The following is a 23,059-nucleotide window of genomic DNA, read 5'->3' on the forward strand; positions in this document are numbered from 1 at the left end:
TCCCTATTGCATGTACTCTGTACTCAAAAAAGAAGAAAGAAGGGAAGACGGCATTGAGTCCATGGAATGATATCCAACCTCATTGTTCTGATAGTAGCACTCCTTCCTTTATTTTATACTTTTCTACTTCGATTTTGATAACTTTTTGATAATTACAGCAGGATTTGCTAGCCTCCTTCGCAGAAGCTCCTTCGCGCTCCGTCTTTTGCACCCGATTAAAAAGATATAAATTTAAAATTTCCTCTAATTATTAAATGAGAAAACCTTACGAGTTTAAATTTCTTTATAGGTATTAAACTTAAATTTCTATGCTGTGCTCTATCCTCTTAAAATTTAAGCTACTGAATTCGGCACTACCCTGTTTTGATATTTGCACTAAAACATCTTGTCTTTTATCATTTAAACAACTATGTACGGTTAGTACAGTTCCCAAGAAGATATCTGTAGCCAATTAAAAAAGAAAAGACAAGCCGAGTTTGTGCAGTTATCAAAACATGGTAGTGCTAATATCAGTACTTTTTCATAAAAAGCAAGTACATTTCGCATGGATAACCATTTTTTTATATATATACAACGGGAAAACTTGGGTAATCTATGTTTATTCAATCAAGACCATTTAAGTCCCGACTTATGATGGTTCTACCTCTCGTACCTGGTCTGACGGGCTTCAAAGGATCCGAATGTTAATGGATATGATTTGGGCACAACAATTAGATCAAATTGTGTCCATTGGATCCATATCCGAAGAAATTATTTTAGATGGTAACCCATACCTATCCACATCGAAACCCTAATTCCCAACCATGTACAACCATAAGTAGGATCTAAGACGCTCCGGTGGACTGTCCATTTCAAATTAGATAGTTACCTAGACTCAAAAATAGTAGGATCCAAATAAAATCCGACTGGGGGCTGAACGGATTGTTGCCAAGACATCGGTGGATCCGATCCATTGTAAGTGGGGTAAGACCGGGGAGAACAAACACGTGCGGATGACACGACCAATGACCTTAAGCGACGGAAAAAATATAAAAAATGAAAAGGGTGGAGTCGGTAAAAATGGGGGGCAAAAATATCCGCCTTCATCATATAAAACCCTAATTAGGGTTTTCACAGAGAAGAGAGCGAGGAGGAACAACTATCGGAAAGAGACGATTTCGGTGTTGAGTAGAGTCTCCTCCCTTCAAAGCTAACATGGGGCGAATGCACAGTCGCGGGTAAATATTTTCTCCCTTCTCTCCGTAAAATAATAAATCTCCTCTCTCTCTCTCTCTCTAACCTTTAATTTCCTTGTATTCAGAAAAGGTATTTCCTCTTCGGCACTTCCGTACAAGAGGACTCCTCCTAGCTGGCTCAAGATCTCATCTCAGGACGTGAGAGCTCTCCATTTCTCTACTTCTCTTGATTTTATTCTCTTCAAACCCTAACTTTTTTCTCATTTTTATGCTCTCTGTTTTAGGTCGAAGAAAATATCTGTAAGTTCGCGAAGAAGGGTTTGACACCGTCTCAGATCGGAGTCATTCTCCGTGATTCTCACGGTATCGCTCAGGTGAAGAGCGTCACGGGGAGCAAGATCTTGCGTATTCTTAAGGCTCATGGTAAGATCTAGATCTTTTCCTTTCATTTCCCTGTTTGGATTGCAAGAAAAACATTTCTGACGGATTTTGTTTTTCTTTCCACAATTTAGAGGGAAATGACATGATTATGCTTGATTTAGAGGGATATTATCACTACTTAAAAGAAATAGTTGAATTGGATTGATTCAAGGTATCTTATCTTGCATGTAAAAAAAAAATTAGGATTTTGTAGATATATTTTCCTTTCCAAACTTTTCCTGAAAATTCTTGCAATCTTGGATTGCAGGATTTTTTGGAAAAGTTTGGAAACGACAAATATTTCCAAATTTACATATTCTGTTTACATATAAAAATGTATAACTTGAACCAATCTTATTCAATTTTTACTTAGAGGAAGTTTCAATTTATGATGATATCTCTTTAAATTAACCATAATCATATGATTTCCCTCTATATGGTGGAAAGTATAAATTTTTCCATTAGAAATTTTTTTCTTGCAATCCAAATAGGGCCTTATGAAATGTTGCCTATAGAATTTTTTTTTCTGAGGGAATTCTGTTTTTCAGCACTTGCTCCTGAGATTCCGGAGGATTTATACCATCTCATCAAGACTGCAGTGGCAATCCGTAAACATTTGGAGAGGAACAGGAAGGACAAGGATTCTAAGTTCCGGTTGATTCTTGTTGAGAGCAGGATCCATCGGTTGGCTCGCTACTACAAGCGAACAAAGAAGCTTCCACCAGTTTGGAAATAGTGAGTCTTTTTAACTGCAGATTATAAATGCTTTTTTTACATTTTTATTCGTCTGTGATAGTTTTTAACGGGTTTTTGATGGAGTGAACTTATGTGATTCCCAGTTGAGTGACTATATGATCATTCTCATTATGATTTTTTACAGATATTTTTTCTTTGCTTCTGATGCGTTAAACTTAGTGAATCTTATTTTTTTCTACATGTTTGTGGATAATAGTTTCATTGCTTTTCTAATTTCATTGTGCTGGATAATATGTTATCAATGTGTCTGTATAACTAGTATCGAGCTCATTTATGGGATCTTGGTAAAAACTTGTAGCAGATGAATGTTAGAAGAATGGTTCACATGTTTCGTTTGTGCTACTGTGTTAGTGGATTATAATTTACTTCTTGAAGGGTTATTGATTCCTTGTGAAGATATTTGGATTATGAACTAGTTGGAAGTTTGAACTTCGTAAATGCAGAGTGCATTTTATAACCCTCACGGACATCTGATAAGGTAGTTGCAGCTATCCTTGCATTTGTAACTGGGTTTATAGTATACTTTATAGATAAGACACTCTTGATGGAGAGGGGTCTATTTACTTCACATGGCTGACTATGGAGTACGGTTTGTGAGAGTTCGATGTTTAACTTTTGTTACTTTGTTTCTAAAATTTCTGTAAGAGTAGAGCTTTTGATGGTATTGATATGAGTGGGGAAAATCTTGTACGTTTCTCTCTCTCTAAGCTGAGAGCTTTGATGGTAGTGATAAGAGTGGGGAATGTCTTTTGTGTTTCTTTCTAAGCTTAGAGCTTTGATGGTAGTGATAAGAGTGATGAAATTCTTGTGTGGTCTTCTTGTGTCATAGTGATAGATGTAGTCTCTTGGTTGCATTGGTATGCTGATCTCTAGGTGTCATTTTGTTGGTCAACCTAGGGACATTGTGCAAGTTGTGATTCAGAAGGCGTTGCAAGATGAATATGGGAAGGCGTTGCTAGATGAATATGGGTTGGGATCTGGGATTGGTTTTTGGTTAAAGCTCAGATTTATCTTTTCCAGCCTTTTGTTAGAAATTCTTTTAATTGGATCCAGTCAAATCTCGGAAGAGGAATAATGTTGAGATGTGTACATGAAATTCCATGTGGTACTATGTGTTATCTTGCTATGATATCAGTGAAGAATAAGACTGGAAAATTCAATATTCCATTGTTTGTGTTCATGTTTGAAGTGAGGATAATCTTCATGCTTGCACCATCCAATGCTTTTGTCGGAAGAAAAGAACATTGTGAAAAGTTGGAATGCAATAATGAAATTGCATAGAAGATATCAAGTCCCGAACAAAATACAGCTCATCTTGCATATACGGATATACCCCTAAGCCCCTGTTTAGATTGCAGGAAATTTCTGGAAAAGTTTGAAAAGGAAAAATATTTCTAAAGTTCCTACCTTTTCTACACACGACAAATGAAAAAGGATAACAAAAACCAATCCTATTCAATTTTTATGTAGAGGTACCTTCAATTTACGATAATATCTCTCTAAATTAAACATGATCATAACTTTTACCTTTAAATCATGGAAAGAGAATATTCCGTCAGAAATGTTTCACTTTTTCTTGCCATCGAAACAGGGCCTTGACAGGGCTTTGAGGAGGTACTTTAATAAACTATGAGATATGGTTCAAGGTGGCAATTGGTCCGTGCTGGGCCGGCTTGGCATGAAATTTTCTGGCCCGGACGGGCCCGGCCCACTGCACGTTTTGGGTTCACGAGCCATGTCGTGATGGCCCGATTTGCCTCGAAGCACGGCACGTCTCGTTGTGCCGGGGCGGGGCAGCTATATTTTTGGGAATTGGGAATTGGGAATTTTTTTAGGGAATTTAGGAAATTTTTAAGGAATTTTGTATCATTTATTGTTTTCTTTTCTAAACAAATATTTTTGGATAATTGATCTAATATTTTCTAATTATTCTAATAGATCTAATTGATTTAATTCATCTAATTTAGATCTAATTGATCTAACTTACGTCATGTTTGGATAAGCAAATTTTTTTAGGGAATTTTGGATCATCTATTCCTTTTTTTTAAAACAAATATTTTTCATGATTTTGATCTAATTGTAGATTAAATTGATCTATAGTTTAAAATAGGTATAAAAAACTAGAAACGGCTGTCTAAAGTAAGAAAGGGAGCGGACATCACTTTCCCAAGAAATGAAGATTTAAAGTATTAACCTTACAATAATAATTAGAAAAAAGATCGATTGTGCTCGGAATATTTATCCAGGAACCCGGACGACACCTTTAAATTTTATTAATATAAAAAATTATTACAAGAGAAGTGAAGGACATAGAATTTTGCCTCTAACCCACTAAGATACAAGGAAAGAAAAGACAAAAAAAATAAATACAATTAGATTTAATTATAAATAGGAAATTACAACTTCTAGATTTAAAGTCTTCATCAATCTTCAAGTGACTCGCCCGAGTCCTCTTCCCGTCTACTATCTTGCGCTCTATCATCTGCATGAAGCCGGTACTTCAGGCGCACGCGTACCTCTAATATTTTTATGACATTTTGGGCCGCCTGTCATCTAAGATCATGTTACCTGTTTTAAAAAGCGGACTCCGATGGCACTGTAGACACTAGGGGGTTAGTAGAATACGTTGCATGGCGGATAGTATTTGATAAGTTTTTACATTTGCTTTCCACCATGGCAAAACATCAAAAGTTTCCCATTCATCGGGATTGATGTAATTATCATTTTTTCGATGAATGGGAAAATGATTAAAGGCTAAGAGTAATGTTATATAAGTTACCCAAAATTAATTGTGAAATTTTTTGTAAACAGCGGAAAAAACATTAGTTGCAGTATAAAAAACTTTAAGCAAATTCATTAATTTGTTACAAACGTTTCAATCTTATAAAGATACAGAGTAACTGTAAGGTAGATGGCATATTTTCATTGCGAAATAATGTTATTAAATTTCTATATCGAAAGCAGTGTCCGAACATTAAATAAGTTGAATTTTACCTATGTTTGACATCTAGTTTGAATTTGAAAATTTCTTTTCCATAGATGTTACACAATTTTTAAATTCTTGTCTTTTATACATTGAAAAACTAATAATTGAAAGATAATTCTTAATTTTTTCTATTTTTTGTTGAATAAGAGTTAAACCAACTTGTACGGTCAAATTTAAAATATGACATGCACATCTAACATGAAAATGTCTGCTTTTAAAATAGGTTTCAACTCAGATTTTAGTAACTCTACTATGGAAGTATTGTTACTGGCATTATCTACAGTTATAGAATATATTTTTTTAAGAATATTATATTCACGAGCAGTAGATAATATACGTGTTGCTATAACATTTCCATTATGTGTGAATTCCAAAAGACTAAAACTAATTATTCTTTTTTTTTTCTAAAATCCAATCGGAATTATATGATAAACATTTTTTAGGACTCCAAATATCAGAAGTGAAAATTTTTTCATTAAATTCTTGAAAAGTTGAAATCAGTTGTTGACATTCATAAAAAAGTTTAAATGTGTCTTACAGTGTTTCTAGGTATTTTTTTAAAAGTAGGGTTTAAAGATGATTTAGAATATTTTTCAAAATATTTATCTTCTCCAAAAAGAAATGGTTGTTCGGAGTGTATAATTAATGTTGCTAGTTCTTTTCTATTTTGATTTTGAGAGTAGGAAAATGTTCCTAATGTGCTAGATATGTGACTTAGTTAGGTTTGCTTAATGTCTAATGACCTATGGTTTGCGCTACATTTTTAGGCATGCCTTTTTCAAGTGATCTCTTACACCGGAAGAACTACAACTAAGATCTTTTTTATAATATTTACAAATTGCCCTAATTTCTATTTTTCCATCAGAACTTTCATATCTTCACGAGTAAAAGTAGACCAAACAGTTGAAGTTCTACCTCTACGGATTTAGAGCTAAAAGGAGCTCGACTCCTACTGGCACTAGTGTTAGGCTGATTTTGGACTTGAAATTCCGATTCATAGGTTAATTCTTCCTCTTCTTCAAAACAAGCTTCCATCATCTCATCATTGTCCATGACTTGGTTGAGGTCATGGCCAATGTTGGGGTAGAAGATTTCTTCGGAACCGGCCATTAAAAAAAGTTTAATAAAAGATGGAAAAAGGAGAATTAAAAGTAAGTGTTAAATATTTAACAGGTACCAACATCAACTTAAATGAGCCAAACGTCGCTCTCTTGTTAATTGCCAATCGACATATTGATTAGTAGTTAGTAGTGCTACTAACTAGAGAGAGAAGTTGATTGGAAAGAGAGAGAAGATGATTAAGAGTACAATAAAAACCTCGGTAATGATCCCAATGAATCAGGGCATAATATAAATGAAATTAGAACAGTATCAAAGTCTATGTATCATATATATAAGGTGGAACATGGACATAAAAGATCGAGTTCTTTTACGAGCTCTGGACGTAAAAATCCAATTTTTGCATTAGTGAACCTAAAAAGACCAAAAACTAGTAGTGTTGCTGCTACATCTTACAATGAACTATCGTTGTATTTGGAACATTATCATTACATCAATCCCAATGAATGAAAAACTTTTGAAGTTTTGCCACCGTGGAAAGCAAATGAAAAAACTTATCCAGTGTTATCCGCCATGGCACGTGATCTACAGACAGTCCAAAATGTTATAAAAAAGCATTGGAGGTATGTGTGTTCCTAAAGGACTGGCTTGATGCAGATGATTGAGCGCAAGATAGTAAACAGGAAGAAGACTCGCTTGAGTCACCTGAAGATTGATGAAGACTTTCAATTTAGAAGTTGTAATTGAATGTGATTGTATTTATTTTTTCCTTTTCTTTCGTTGCATCTTGGTGTGCTAGATGCAAGGTTCTATGGCCCTCTTCTTCTCTTGGAATAATTTTTTTATATTAATAAAATTTAAAGGTGTCGCCCGCGTTCCTGGATAAATATTCCGGGCACAATCGATCTTTTTTCTTATTATTATTGTAAGGTTAATACTTTTAATCTTCATTTTTTGGCAAATTGATGTCCGCCCCTTTCTTACTTTAGACATCCCCCTCTAGTGTTTTTATAAGTACTTTAAACTATAGAACAATTTAATCTATTAAATCTAAATCATGAAAAATATTTGTTTAGAAGAAGAAAAAAAACAATAGATGATCCAAAATTTCCTAAAAAAATTAGCTTATCCAAACATGGCGTAAGTTAGAACTATTAGATCAATTAGAAAATATTAGATCAATTATCCAAAAATATTTATTTAGAAAAGAAAACAGTAAATGATACAAAATTCCTAAAAAATAATCTTAAAAAAAATTCCCCAAAAAATCCCTAAATTACCAAAATATAGTGGGCCGGCTCGGCCCTGCACGACGGGCTGCGGGCCGTGCTTCAGGGAGCAACTCGGGTCGATTTTTGGGAATTCGGGTTGAGCTTTTATATTAAAATCGGGTTGGGTTTGGGTTTATAACTATTCATTTTTAGCAGAAGTTCAACCCAACCCGACCCAAGTTGCACCCCTCTCCTTGTTGTGCCTAGCCTCGTGGCAAATCGGGCCCGTGAACCCATATGTGTCGTGCCCGGCCCGCGGGCCAATCCAGGCCTGACAATTTCGTGTCGTGACGGCACAGCACGGCCCAATTGCCACCTTGAAGACACTCCCTCTCTCGCAAGGTTATCAGCTACAACGTTAGCCGACCGGTGGACATGCCGAAAAGATGGGAAAATGTAACGACCCGTTTTCCGTCGAGTCGCTACGAGCAAAAGAAAGTAAAAATCATGGAAATAATTTTTTTTTTTTTTACAAGCATCAACCACGATAGAATCTTATTACAACTTGAATATGTCTTATTATAACAAAGTATCGATAGAAATGGTAAATGACGCAAGGCGTCAAAATGCAAAGACTCCAGGAATAAACTCTCTGATCACACAGTCCCTTATCCCATGGTTCCTTCATTTGCAAATGCTCCGCCTTCTAATGCCTCAACTCCTGTGGTGGAGGAATCAACGTCAGAGCAGGGTCATCCAGAGACCGAGCAAAGTAAAAGAGACAATAATAACAGTGCATACAATATAATCCACATCCTCAATAATGTCTAGAAACAATATCATAAAGATTACAATGCCCATGGCAATATAAATAAAAGCAATGACAATAATTTCAATTTATACTATGTATGCAACAATTATGAGACAGCACATTCCCCAGGTACATCCGGCTTTTCCCCCATTTATTTTTCGGTCAGTTCTTTTCTGACTTTTTCATTTTATTTTTCTGCCGGTGTCCTTGCCGCACGACTACCCACTACCCCTGTCTGAAGGTAGTGACGTTATGGACTTGGATTACGGTCTCGCATTTGCCGAGCCGGGGATACTATCCCTCGGGGATACTTTCCCTTTTTGGTTGGTTTGCCAACGAAAGGCAGTACACGCTTCTCGCGTTGGCCTTTGGACCTTAGGTCCCAGGATGATTCCACCACACCCTTAAGTTCCCCTTCACTCTACCCCATGTATGCAACATGTATGGAATTACTTACCTTTGCCTTTCTTCCTGCATTCATTTGATTCCAGGCAAGCGAGTATAAATTCACTAAGCAGGTATTTATCAAGCAATTTATAAGCAGAGCTATATTGCATAGACAATTATATTGAATACCATTACAAGACAAGGTCTAGCTGTCACCTGCCTTTTCAAACTTGGAAATGTGAGTGAAATTAGAACCTGAAAAGTCCCAATAGAGTAGGAAATGATTATCCTGAAAATAAGACCACACATACCATTATTTGTATAGTGGTTTATGCGAATACTTATACCCCATTTCTGTCAGATTTGGATTCAAGAATTACTACACCAAAAGCTCATAAATCTGGTATGTTTGGAACCCAAAAACACCCACACGTACAGTGTATAAATCTGTCCTGTTTTGGGCTCGGAGATACACACACATACAGTACATAAATCTGTCCCGTTTTTGGATTCAAGAATTACACACCCAAAGCTCATAAATCTGGTATGTTTGGAACCCAAAAACACCCACACGTACAGTGTATAAATCTGTCCTGTTTTGGGCTCGGAGATACACACACATACAGTACATAAATCTGTCCCGTTTTTGGATTCAAGAATTACACACCCAAAGCTCATAAATCTGGTATGTTTGGAACCCAAAAACACCCACACGTACAGTGTATAAATCTGTCCTGTTTTGGGCTCGGAGATACACACACATACAGTACATAAATCTGTCCCGTTTTTGGATTCAAGAATTACACACCCAAAGCTCATAAATCTGGTATGTTTGGAACCCAAAAACACCCACACGTACAGTGTATAAATCTGTCCTGTTTTGGGCTCGGAGATACACACACATACAGTACATAAATCTGTCCCGTTTTTGGAGACATAAGATGCTCTCATTTTCAAACACAACCTGGCCCACTTTTGGTCCTAAAATCTTCGACCAACAGTGTGAAAATCTGGTCCCATTTGGACCTCAATACTTATATATATATATAGAACATAAATCTGGACATATTTGGTGATCTCGTTTAAGGTACAAAACAGTACTAGGATTTAAATTTTATAATTAAAATCTATAGATATATACGTACATGTAAGCACAAATTAAATATATACAAATTTCAGGTTTAAACCTAAGTGTATATGCCCATGTAATACAATAGATATTTCAGATTAAATACGGTAAATCAGGCACATAATTTCGCATATATCAATGTAAATATAATTTTTTTTTTTTTTGATTTAACTATATAACAGTACGCACGTATTCATATGGTTAGGTAAGTCTCCTCCTTGTCTTTTCTTCCTCTCCCTCTATTCTTCTTTTCTTTCTTATTTTCTTATTTATTTTGTTTTGAACGAGTCTCTCTCTCTCTCTCTCTCTCTGCTGAAATTTTGGGCGTGAGAGGAAAGAGAAGACAAGGTCACGATTGTATATGCCCCTCCTTTTGCCTAGTTTCATTTGTTTACAACAACCTTAATTATTTATTTTTAACAGAGATATGGGTTTTGCATATGATGAAATCGTGAGATTTGAGCATGGTTTTTGTGATACATGAGATGTGAAAATCCAAGAATTTAAAAATAAAGACACTTACTTGTTGTAAAAGAATGATGGAGGTTGAAGAAGAATAGAAGGACCAATGGTTTCTTCTCTCTATTTCCTTACTTCTCTTTTCTTTCTTTTCTTTTCTTTTTTTTCTTCTCTTCTTTTTTTTTTCTTCTTTTCTTTCTCTATTTATAGATGTATTTTCACCCACCATCTTCTTAAAATAAGATTAACAATAATGATTTCACCCACCATTAACAATAATGATTTCACCCACCATCTTCTTAAATAAGATTAACAATAATGATTTCTCCCACCATCTTCTTAAATAAGATTAACAATAATGATTTCTCCCACCATTAACAATAATGATTTCACCCACCATCTTCTTAAATAAGATTAACAATAATGATTTCTCCCACCATCTTCTTAAATAAGATTAACAATAATGATTTCTCCCACCATCTTCAACTACTCTCTTAAATTAAGACTAACAATAATAATTAATCTCATTAATTATTATTTTTATTGGTAAGTGCAACTATAGTGGTTGTGGCGTGACCCGCTATTTGTGGGTCCTGCTTGTTGTGGGGCCCGCTGATGTGGGACCCGCTTGTGTGGGACCCGCTGATGTGGGACCCGCTAATGTGGGACCCGCTTATGTGGGACCCACTGTAAATAGTAATTTTTGAAAAGTGACTATTTGGTAATGCCGATGATTACTCACCTATATATTTTTACTGGTTATTACATTCTACCCCCCTTAAAAAAAAAATTTCGTCCTCGAAATTCCTCTTTATCACTAAATAACTAAAAGCGTACCTCCAAATAATTCTGGAAAATTTTTCTGGATATCCGATTCTCGCTCCCAAGTAGTCTCATTAGCGCCATGGTGACGCCAAAGTACTCTGACAAGGGGAATCGACTTGTTCCGCAAAACTCTATCCTTGCGCTCCAGAATGCGCACAGGCCCTTCCGAAAAGGACCAATCACCCTGAAGCTCCACCTCGTCCTCTTCTAGCACGTGAGAAGGGTCGGGATGATATAGACGAAGCATGGATACATGAAATACGTTATGCATCCTATCAAGGTTTGGAGGTAATTCCAACTCATAAGCTCGAGATCCAACTTGTTTAGAGATGCGATAAGGCCCGATGTAACGAGGGCTCAACTTACCTTTCCTGCCGAACCGCATAACCGCTTTGAAAGGCGAGATTTTAACAAAAACCATATCTCCTTCAGCGAACTCGAGTTCTCTACGCCGCTGATCGGCATAGCTCTTCTGCCTACTCTGAGCTGTCTTTAACCTTTCCCTGATCAAGATTACTTTCTCAGAAGTTTCTTCCACCAATTTCGGCCCAAGCAACTGCCTTTCACCAACTTCAACCCAACACAATGGTGATCTACAAGCACGACCATAAAGAGCCTCGAAGGGAGCCATCTGAATACTTTGCTGATAACTGTTATTATAAGCAAATTCGACTAGGGGCAAATGACGCTCCCAGTCTCCCCCAAAATCGAGAATACAGGCTCTCAATAGGTCCTCCACAATCTGGTTCACCCTCTCGGTCTGACCATCCGTCTGAGGATGATAGGCCGTGCTAAAATTTAGCTTTGACCCCAAAGCCTCATGCAACCCATGCCAAAACTTAGAAGTGAACCTGGTGTCTCTGTCTGATACTATAGAAGTTGGTACTCCATGCAATCTGATAATTTGAGCTACATACACCTCAGCCAACTTGTTCAAAGTCCAAGTCTTTTTCATGGCAATAAAATGTGCAGATTTGGTGAGACGATCAACAATTACCCAGATGCTATCACAACCGTTCTTGGTTTTGGGCAAACCCATGATGAAGTCCATAGAAATGCTATCCCACTTCCACATGGGTATTTCCAAAGGCTTTAGAGTGCCTCCAGGTTTCTGATGCTCAATCTTTATTTTTTGACAAGTCAAACATTTCGAAACATAGCTAGCCACTTCTCTTTTCATTCCGCTCCACTAGAAGTTTCTTTTCAAATCATGATACATCTTGGTGCTACCCGGGTGAATGGTGTAGCGAGACTTATGAGCCTCATCCAAGATACTCCTTCTGAGATCTTCTTTAGCTGGCACACATATCCTGTCTTTAAAGTACAAGAAACCGTCTGCCCCAATTGAAAAGTCTGGTCTGGAATCTACTTCTTTCTTCAACTTGATCAACTCTGCATCATCTGCTTGAGCCGCCTTTATCGACTCCAAAAAGTCTGACTGAACTCGAAAATTTGCTAAGACTGATTTTTCACCCACTTTGCAAATATCCAGAGTCAAATCTCTAAACTGTTCAAGAAGTTTCCACTCTTCCATCAGTAAGCATGCAAGTTTAGCACATCCTTGCCTACTGAGAGCATCGGCAACCACATTGGCTTTACCTGGATGGTAGCTCAATGTAAAATCGTAGTCTTTTAAGAACTCAAGCCACCTCCTCTGGCGCATATTTAATTCTTTCTGATCAAACAGGTATTTGAGGCTTTTGTGGTCCGTAAAAACCTCAAACTTCACACCATACAAATAATGACGCCAGATCCTGAGCGCAAAAACCACAGCTGCCAATTCTAAGTCATGGATAGGGTAATTTACCTCATGCCGCTTCAACTGCCGTGAGCCATATGCAATCACCTTCCCATCCTGCATAAGTACACAACCTAACCCCTTTATGGAAGCATCGCTATAAATAACAAAATCCATTCCTTCAGAAGGAAGGACAAGAACAGGTGACGAAGTCAACCTCTTCTTCAATTCCTGGAAACTGAGCTCACACTCCTCTGCCCAAATAAACTTGACATTCTTTCTAGTCAACTTGGTAAGAGGACCAGCCAATGCCGAAAATCCCTCAACAAATTTTCGGTAATAACCAGCTAGCCCCAAGAAACTCCTGACTTCAGTTGCGCTAGACGGCTGTTTCCAATGCAACACTGCCTCGACTTTAGCTGGGTCCACCGAGATGCCCTCCTTAGAGACCACATGACCTAGGAATGTCACGCTCTCTAACCAAAATTCGCACTTCGAAAACTTGGCAAACAAATGATTCTGCCTCAAAGTTTCAAGTGCTCTTCTCAGATGCTCTGCATGATCTTCCTTGGACTTAGAATAAATGAGTATATCATCAATAAATACTACAATGAACTGATCTAAGAAGGGTTTGAAGATCCTGTTCATTATATCCATAAAGATAGCTGGAGCATTAGTCAATCCAAATGGCATTACCATGAATTCAAAATGACCGTATCGGGTCCTGAAAGCTGTCTTGGATATGTCCTCATCTTTGACACGAAGCTGATGATACCCTGATCTGAGATCAATCTTAGAAAAATGACAAGCTCCCTGCAACTGGTCAAAAAGATCGTCGATCCTAGGCAAAGGATAACGATTTTTTATAGTAACCTTATTCAGTTGCCGATAATCGATGCACAAACGGAGGCTGCCATCCTTCTTTTTAACAAATAGAACAGGAGCACCCCACGGCGAAGAACTTGGCCTGATGAATCCTTTCTCGAGCAACTCAGACAACTGTTCCTTCAATTCCTTCAACTCGGCAGGGGCCATCCGATAAGGTGCTTTGGAAATGGGTAAGGTTCCTGGCTCGAGAGCAATGGTGAAGTCGATCTCCCTGTGGGGAGGCAACTCCGTGAGATCCTCTGGAAAAACATCAAGGAATTCACTCACCACGGGAATATCAGCTGTTGATAACCCTACACCATCATCTTCTTTCTTCACATACGCCAAGAAACCTTCACATCCCTTACTTAACATTTTCTGGGCCCTTAATGCAGCAATAATTTTGATCTTGCCAGGGCGCTTCACACCCTCAAACAAGAATTCTTCCTCTCCGGGTATTCTGAACACCACTACCTTATGGAAACAATCCACACTGGCGTGATAAGACGCCAACCAGTCCATGCCTAAGATGACCTGGAAGTCATTCATATTCAGTAATACAAGGTTTCCCAAAAGCTCCCGGTCCTCAATTTTAATTTTGCAACCCTTACATACCAAGTTAGTAATTACTACATCACCTACTGGTGTGACCACTCTCAACGGATGTAGTAAGGGTACAGGAGATAAAGCTAATTCTCGAACAAAATCAGGCGATATAAATGATAATGTAGAGCCAGAATCAAATAAGACATGAACAGATATACCATTAACGAGAAGCTGACCTTCGATAACTGCATCAGATGCTTCAGCATCGCGCTGACTTAAGGCAAAGACCCGATTGATAGGAGCTTGGGGTGCATTTCTTCCTTGAACTGGTATGAGATTTGGGTTTCCCCTCCACTGATTTTGCTGCTGCGGCTGGTATGGAGGTCTAGGAAGAGCCTGCTGTTGCTGCTGATATGGCTGTCTAGCATACTGCTGGCGCTTCTTCTTAGGGCAATCCCTCTGCTTATGGTTGGGATCTCCACAATTGAAACAGACATTCATTGCTTTCCAACACTGGCCTGAATGGAATTTTCCGCAAAGAGAGCACAAGGTCTTGGATTGCGAACCACCATCCGTCCTCTGCTTTTTGGGTGGGGGTCCCTGATTCCTGCTAATAATAGATTGAGATCTAGCTGCCTGTACTGACTTCTCACAGTCTTCCGCCACTTCGGCCTTTTCACAGGCCTCTGCCAAGGTCCTAGAACCAAGGTTAACGATACTCGCCTTAATGGAAGGACGAAGACCGCTAACAAATTTTCTAACCTTATCATTTTCTGTCGCTGCATAACCCGGGGCATAGCGCGACAAAGCCCTAAACTTGGCCCCATATCGAGCCACCGTCAACGTTCCCTGCTTCAGTTCTGCAAACTGTCCTGCTAACTGGTCCTTGATATGCGAAGGGAAAAATTGATTGTTGAATCGTGATTTGAACTGGTCCCAAGTTTCGTTCCTAACCGTCGGGTAATTTTCTTCTACTGTTTGCCACCAAACACCGGCATCGTCTTTTAGTTGGAATGATGCAAGGCGGATCCTTTGAGTATCAGTGCAATTCATCACTGCGAAGATCCTTTCCATTTCAACTAACCAATGGTCAGCTGCTAAGGGTTCTCCTTCTCCATTAAATTCAGAGGGATGGTAGTCCCTGAACTGTCTATGGACTTGAGTGGTATCCTCATGATATCTTGGCTCCTGACGAGTCCCAATGCTCGCTGCAATGGCCTGAAGAGCTGCTTGATTTGCCTCTTGATTTGTCCTGAGGATTTCAGCCAGTAATTGTAGGTCATCTTGATTCTGATCCTGAGTTGGGCCCTGGGTATTGTTGTCAGGCGCAGGAGCTTGGTTAGTGTTGCCATTACTGCCAGTTTGCTTCCTTCTTGAATACATCTATAAGATACAAGAATACATGGAATGAGGAGAAAACTATGGGTCAGAACGAAATCTCTTTATTTCACAACTAAATTTCGAGGTACCATGAAGTTTCTAATCAATTGTTTACTTACTAAGGTTTTTAGGGTAGTTCTCCTATCTCGTTCGAATTCTCGGTTGACCTTAAAGGTGTGACATATCATATGTCACCTATTACCTATCTAACCCAAATTAACGACTCAACCCACAAGCACCAGATTTTCCGTAAAACCTGGCTCTGATACCACAACTGTAACGACCCGTTTTCCGTCGAGTCGCTACGAGCAAAAGAAAGTAAAAATCATGGAAATAATTTTTTTTTTTTTTACAAGCATCAACCACGATAGAATCTTATTACAACTTGAATATGTCTTATTATAACAAAGTATCGATAGAAATGGTAAATGACGCAAGGCGTCAAAATGCAAAGACTCCAGGAATAAACTCTCTGATCACACAGTCCCTTATCCCATGGTTCCTTCATTTGCAAATGCTCCGCCTTCTAATGCCTCAACTCCTGTGGTGGAGGAATCAACGTCAGAGCAGGGTCATCCAGAGACCGAGCAAAGTAAAAGAGACAATAATAACAGTGCATACAATATAATCCACATCCTCAATAATGTCTAGAAACAATATCATAAAGATTACAATGCCCATGGCAATATAAATAAAAGCAATGACAATAATTTCAATTTATACTATGTATGCAACAATTATGAGACAGCACATTCCCCAGGTACATCCGGCTTTTCCCCCATTTATTTTTCGGTCAGTTCTTTTCTGACTTTTTCATTTTATTTTTCTGCCGGTGTCCTTGCCGCACGACTACCCACTACCCCTGTCTGAAGGTAGTGACGTTATGGACTTGGATTACGGTCTCGCATTTGCCGAGCCGGGGATACTATCCCTCGGGGATACTTTCCCTTTTTGGTTGGTTTGCCAACGAAAGGCAGTACACGCTTCTCGCGTTGGCCTTTGGACCTTAGGTCCCAGGATGATTCCACCACACCCTTAAGTTCCCCTTCACTCTACCCCATGTATGCAACATGTATGGAATTACTTACCTTTGCCTTTCTTCCTGCATTCATTTGATTCCAGGCAAGCGAGTATAAATTCACTAAGCAGGTATTTATCAAGCAATTTATAAGCAGAGCTATATTGCATAGACAATTATATTGAATACCATTACAAGACAAGGTCTAGCTGTCACCTGCCTTTTCAAACTTGGAAATGTGAGTGAAATTAGAACCTGAAAAGTCCCAATAGAGTAGGAAATGATTATCCTGAAAATAAGACCACACATACCATTATTTGTATAGTGGTTTATGCGAATACTTATACCCCATTTCTGTCAGATTTGGATTCAAGAATTACTACACCAAAAGCTCATAAATCTGGTATGTTTGGAACCCAAAAACACCCACACGTACAGTGTATAAATCTGTCCTGTTTTGGGCTCGGAGATACACACACATACAGTACATAAATCTGTCCCGTTTTTGGATTCAAGAATTACACACCCAAAGCTCATAAATCTGGTATGTTTGGAACCCAAAAACACCCACACGTACAGTGTATAAATCTGTCCTGTTTTGGGCTCGGAGATACACACACATACAGTACATAAATCTGTCCCGTTTTTGGATTCAAGAATTACACACCCAAAGCTCATAAATCTGGTATGTTTGGAACCCAAAAACACCCACACGTACAGTGTATAAATCTGTCCTGTTTTGGGCTCGGAGATACACACACATACAGTACATAAATCTGTCCCGTTTTTGGATTCAAGAATTACACACCCAAAGCTCATAAATCTGGTATGTTTGGAACCCAAAAACACCCACACGTACAGTGTATAAATCTGTCCTGTTTTGGGCTCGGAGATACACACACATACAGTACATAAATCTGTCCCGTTTTTGGAGACATAAGATGCTCTCATTTTCAAACACAACCTGGCCCACTTTTGGTCCTAAAATCTTCGACCAACAGTGTGAAAATCTGGTCCCATTTGGACCTCAATACTTATATATATATATATAGAACATAAATCTGGACATATTTGGTGATCTCGTTTAAGGTACAAAACAGTACTAGGATTTAAATTTTATAATTAAAATCTATAGATATATACGTACATGTAAGCACAAATTAAATATATACAAATTTCAGGTTTAAACCTAAGTGTATATGCCCATGTAATACAATAGATATTTCAGATTAAATACGGTAAATCAGGCACATAATTTCGCATATATCAATGTAAATATAATTTTTTTTTTTTTTGATTTAACTATATAACAGTACGCACGTATTCATATGGTTAGGTAAGTCTCCTCCTTGTCTTTTCTTCCTCTCCCTCTATTCTTCTTTTCTTTCTTATTTTCTTATTTATTTTGTTTTGAACGAGTCTCTCTCTCTCTCTCTCTCTCTCTGCTGAAATTTTGGGCGTGAGAGGAAAGAGAAGACAAGGTCACGATTGTATATGCCCCTCCTTTTGCCTAGTTTCATTTGTTTACAACAACCTTAATTATTTATTTTTAACAGAGATATGGGTTTTGCATATGATGAAATCGTGAGATTTGAGCATGGTTTTTGTGATACATGAGATGTGAAAATCCAAGAATTTAAAAATAAAGACACTTACTTGTTGTAAAAGAATGATGGAGGTTGAAGAAGAATAGAAGGACCAATGGTTTCTTCTCTCTATTTCCTTACTTCTCTTTTCTTTCTTTTCTTTTCTTTTTTTTCTTCTCTTCTTTTTTTTTTCTTCTTTTCTTTCTCTATTTATAGATGTATTTTCACCCACCATCTTCTTAAAATAAGATTAACAATAATGATTTCACCCACCATTAACAATAATGATTTCACCCACCATCTTCTTAAATAAGATTAACAATAATGATTTCTCCCACCATCTTCTTAAATAAGATTAACAATAATGATTTCTCCCACCATTAACAATAATGATTTCACCCACCATCTTCTTAAATAAGATTAACAATAATGATTTCTCCCACCATCTTCTTAAATAAGATTAACAATAATGATTTCTCCCACCATCTTCAACTACTCTCTTAAATTAAGACTAACAATAATAATTAATCTCATTAATTATTATTTTTATTGGTAAGTGCAACTATAGTGGTTGTGGCGTGACCCGCTATTTGTGGGTCCTGCTTGTTGTGGGGCCCGCTGATGTGGGACCCGCTTGTGTGGGACCCGCTGATGTGGGACCCGTTTGTGTGGGACCCGCTAATGTGGGACCCGCTTATGTGGGACCCACTGTAAATAGTAATTTTTGAAAAGTGACTATTTGGTAATGCCGATGATTACTCACCTATATATTTTTACTGGTTATTACAGAAAACAAAGACAACCAGTCGAACATTTCATCAAAAAATCTATCAAATCTCCAAGGCGGCTTTTGCAACCCATTTGGCCCCCGAATGAGTTTGAGGAGTCCCCTTCACCCACCACATTTTTCATATTATCTCTCGCTATCAACTTTAATCCTTTGTGTACTTCGCGCACCTCTGCTGCTTCTGATGAATCCGCCACCCTAAGGGGGGCCCTGCAAAAGCCCATATTATCTCCCCTTGCTCGTTTTGCAATACGCCCCCAATCCCGGCCGGACTCGAATTCCCCAAGCTTGAGCCATCAAAATTGAATTTTAGAAGACCTGGCTTAGGGAGATCCAATCTTGGACCACCTTTTGTTTTATTTCCACACTACTCCTAACCTCACTCCACCCTTCCCAAAGTTAATAGGCTGAAACAAACCTAAAAGCGGAAAGGAATTTAACCCAAGATATCGTAAGGAAATCACCTTAACAGACAATAAGGCTGAACTTTTGGATCTCCCCTTAAATACTCTAGGATTTCTTTCCTTCAACAAGACCCATATTGTAGCTAGGAAGGATATGCTCCATAAAATTTTACACTTCTTCCATGGAGTTGCCGCCCAACCTTGAATTCGATCAGCAAGCTTTTCAGGGATAACCCAATTGATGCCAAACCTACTAAGCAATTTTCCCCAAATATCTCTTGCAACCTTGCAATGGTATCAGGAAAGTCCTCTTGTAGTCAAAGTGCTTTTGTCAGTGATAGACAAATCCTGGATCGCTCATTGATAGCCAACGAAGTAGTAGACTATTACCATAAGGTGGGGCACAGTGGTCTTATCTACAAGTTGGATATGGAAAAAGCTTATGATGGGATTATCTCATGAAACTTCAGTTTACTGATGATACTTTTTTGTTTAGCTCTTTAGATGTGAGGAATGTGATTAACATGGAAGCCATTTTATGATTCTATGAAGCAATTACGGGTCAAAGGACGAATTTTCATAAATCCAGAGCATTTGGGATCCTCTTGGAGGAAGGAGTGTTGCATGAGTTGGCGGGTATTATGGGGTGCATGGTAGACTCTCTCCCCACTACTTATCTTGGCTTGCCTCCTGGAGTTGGCAAACCCAAGAAGATGAGCTAGGATCACATAGTGGAGAAAGGATGGAAAGAAGACTGGACACTTGGAAAAGAAATGCGGTGTCTAGGGGAGGAAGGATTACCCTCATTAAAGCAATGCTAACAAATATTCCGATCTATCAATTGTCTGTTTGTGAATGCCCCATCAATGGGGGTGGGGGGTGGGGGGAGGCAGCAGATGACAAGCGAGGTATTCCGTTGGTTAAATGGGAAGAAGTATGCAAATCGGTCAAAGGTGTGGAGGCCTTGGAATAAGGAGTATAAGAGAAACAAACAATGCTCTTCTTGGGAAATGGCTGTGGAGATTTGTTTTGGAGGAATCACACCTTTGGGTTACAGTAATTGAAGGTAAATATGGAGCGTTACCGGGCCACGGGGATCATGTGATAAATTTAGATGTCAAGGGGTTACAATATGGAAAGACATTTTGAAATTTAGTCACTTGTTTGTAGCTGGCATCAGATTCAGAGTTTACTTAGGAGATAGAGTTCGTTTTTGGCTAGATGCTTTTAAAATTTATGGGTAAATATACAATATTGATATCCCATGCAAATGTCAGTATATCCTCTTGATCAATGCTTTGCCTCTGTAGCCCTAGATTGCTTGATGTCTTGGGCATGCCGCATACATATCAATAAGTCGCCAGCTGTGTAGGCTCTGTGCTGTATTGCAGCAAATGTGCTCCTCTTCAACTACCACATTGTCAAGTGGCTTTGAAATTAACCACATATCAATAAGTCGCCAGCTGTCTTGGGCATGCCGCATACATATCAATAAGTCGCCAGCTGTGTAGGCTCTGTGCTGTATTGCAGCAAATGTGCTCCTCTTCAACTACCACATTGTCAAGTGGCTTTGAAATTAACCATTCATATATTATTTGGTGCGTCTAAAGATTTTAATGTACTCCCTTGTGCGATTTGCTAAAAACGAGTAAAAAACACCTTTCCCTCTTTTGATTTGTCTAGTTGCTTGACATGGATACATGATACCACACATCTCACTTTTGTTTTTGTTTTATGTGACAAAAGCTTCCCTTAGCTAATGATAATTGGGAGGTCAATCGTGGGCCAAGTTGTCTCATACCTTGTGGAAGTATCACATCAAATTCTTTATTGCTGATTTATGTGGGGCCCTAACCTGCATGATATGTGAATCTTGTTTGTTTTTTAATGGTAAAAGATAGAGGGATTGAGTGGCTAACATAGGGAAAGGAATTTTTTGATAGAAGTTCTACAACCCTATTAATTCCTCCAAGAATCTTGTCAATCACTACTTTTCATATAAATAATTACTAAGCTAATCAATTAACATAGTGTTTGTTTGTTATTCTTTGTCTGGCATAATTTCACTAGCAGGTGTAGCATTTAGGTTGCATTTGGTTAAAATTATTGAACGGAATGAGGATGCTGGATTTGTAACCAGGGTGAAATAAATGAGGGGGAAATACTGGAATGTGATTCCCACCCAAGAAGTGGTATTCTGAATATCTGATTGCCCCGGTTTGAATTGAATTTTTATTGGAATTTTTTTTTCAACTCCAATGGCAGGGAATCAGAATAGGATGCTGATTCTGATTCCCGAGAACGGCAATCCAAATGCACCCTAGCGAATCAGCTCCTTGATAAGTGGTTCATGTTTCTCCAAAAGTATACACTTCAAGCTCTTTTCTATGTGCATTTGAACTCCTCATGTCTCTGAAAAATTGGAATTAATTTATTTTGCTGTCAATGTTTTTCTCTTTATCTACTTCCCTTCTATTGAATGTATACTAGTACTCTTTATTATGTATTTTCATTGGTGGCGTTTGTTTAGAATTTAATTGGTTGAGGTTATTTGAACTGTGGACTAACTGCCGTTTTTTTAACTCTGCAGTGAGTCTACCACTGCCAGCACTCTGGTGGCTTAGTTTTAAGTCTTCACTTAATTCTCGGTTTAAATGCAATGCTTCTTTGTATGCGGCTCTTTGCAGTAGAACTTTGAGTGTTGAATTTTGAAGGTACTAAACCTTTTTATGTTTCTTAATTCAGTGGGAGTAAGTAATCTTTGATTTGAGATTGGTTATGGATGAAAATATAAAATGGTAGGATTAGTATATTTATGACAGTGATTGTCTTGACATTGATGTTGAATTGCTATTCCTAGAAGCTTAACTATATGCTAAATTTTTTGTAGATGCTTAGTTTTAGGGTAGTTTTGCAATGTTTGTCTTCCTATGATTCACAGTAGTGTTTCAAGATGCCGGTGTGGGCCAAAACATGGCCAAAGCAAATTACTTGTTTGATACGGCTGAATACTCGGTTGAGGGAGGGAGGCTACTTGATCCATTTGTTCTCTCTTACAAATGGATCGTCAACAGATCAAAAGTTTAAGTTATGCCGATGACAGAGTAAGTGCCCATATCCCAGGATAAAATTACAAATGGGGGCCACTTGATCAATAATCCTAACCACTTGTTTCCTTGGCCTTGCAATGGTTGGATCATGAAGTATAATCCATCCTCATTGGATGATTCAAACACTCCAAGTCCTAGAGCCTTTTTTTAACTATTTCGTGCGAGGTAATTTTAAAAGCTACGGCAAAATACAAAATTTTCTACAATCCAAGATTATCATGCTTTAATCATTCTTACAAAAAAACCTGGAGTGCTAGTGCGATGTTGCCAGTACTTAGTTCACTTGGAACTAGGGGTGCAACTCTTGGTCCATTTTTGGGAATTTGGATTGTGCTTTTACCATGAAATCTGCCAAGATTTGGGTTGGTTTCTATTTGTTTTTAGCATAATAACCTTTATTTGGGT

The 23,059-nt window shown here is 38.1% G+C and overlaps 2 protein-coding genes across 3 annotated transcripts; one reads left to right on the forward strand and one right to left on the reverse strand.

Annotated features, from left to right (window-relative positions):
* Positions 1-1,058: 1,058 nt before the first annotated feature.
* Positions 1,059-22,365, forward strand: LOC143886559 (small ribosomal subunit protein uS15). Its single transcript, XM_077390600.1, has 5 exons — positions 1,059-1,217; positions 1,301-1,373; positions 1,460-1,598; positions 2,144-2,330; positions 22,135-22,365. Exons 1-5 carry the CDS (start codon positions 1,195-1,197, stop codon positions 22,166-22,168), a joined length of 456 nt encoding a protein of 151 aa, XP_077246715.1. The 5' UTR covers positions 1,059-1,194; the 3' UTR covers positions 22,169-22,365.
* On the reverse strand, positions 12,393-19,136 carry LOC143877356 (uncharacterized). 2 transcript variants are annotated; one of them, XM_077379364.1, is made up of 2 exons: positions 18,424-19,136; positions 12,393-15,752 (listed from the first exon to the last, which is right to left on the reverse strand). In XM_077379364.1, the coding sequence occupies exons 1-2, from the start codon at positions 18,586-18,588 to the stop codon at positions 12,408-12,410; spliced, it is 3,510 nt and encodes a 1,169-aa protein (XP_077235479.1). In that variant the 5' UTR covers positions 18,589-19,136; the 3' UTR covers positions 12,393-12,407. The 2 variants fall into 2 exon arrangements, with proteins under 2 accessions (XP_077235479.1, XP_077235487.1); XM_077379372.1 differs by having other exon boundaries at positions 12,393-17,056; positions 18,424-18,526.
* Positions 22,366-23,059: the final 694 nt, after the last annotated feature.

This window comes from Tasmannia lanceolata, unplaced genomic scaffold, assembly GCF_043159265.1.
Source record: "Tasmannia lanceolata isolate RefF3 unplaced genomic scaffold, GAP_Taslan_0.1 ptg000002l, whole genome shotgun sequence".
NCBI lineage: Eukaryota > Viridiplantae > Streptophyta > Magnoliopsida > Canellales > Winteraceae > Tasmannia > Tasmannia lanceolata.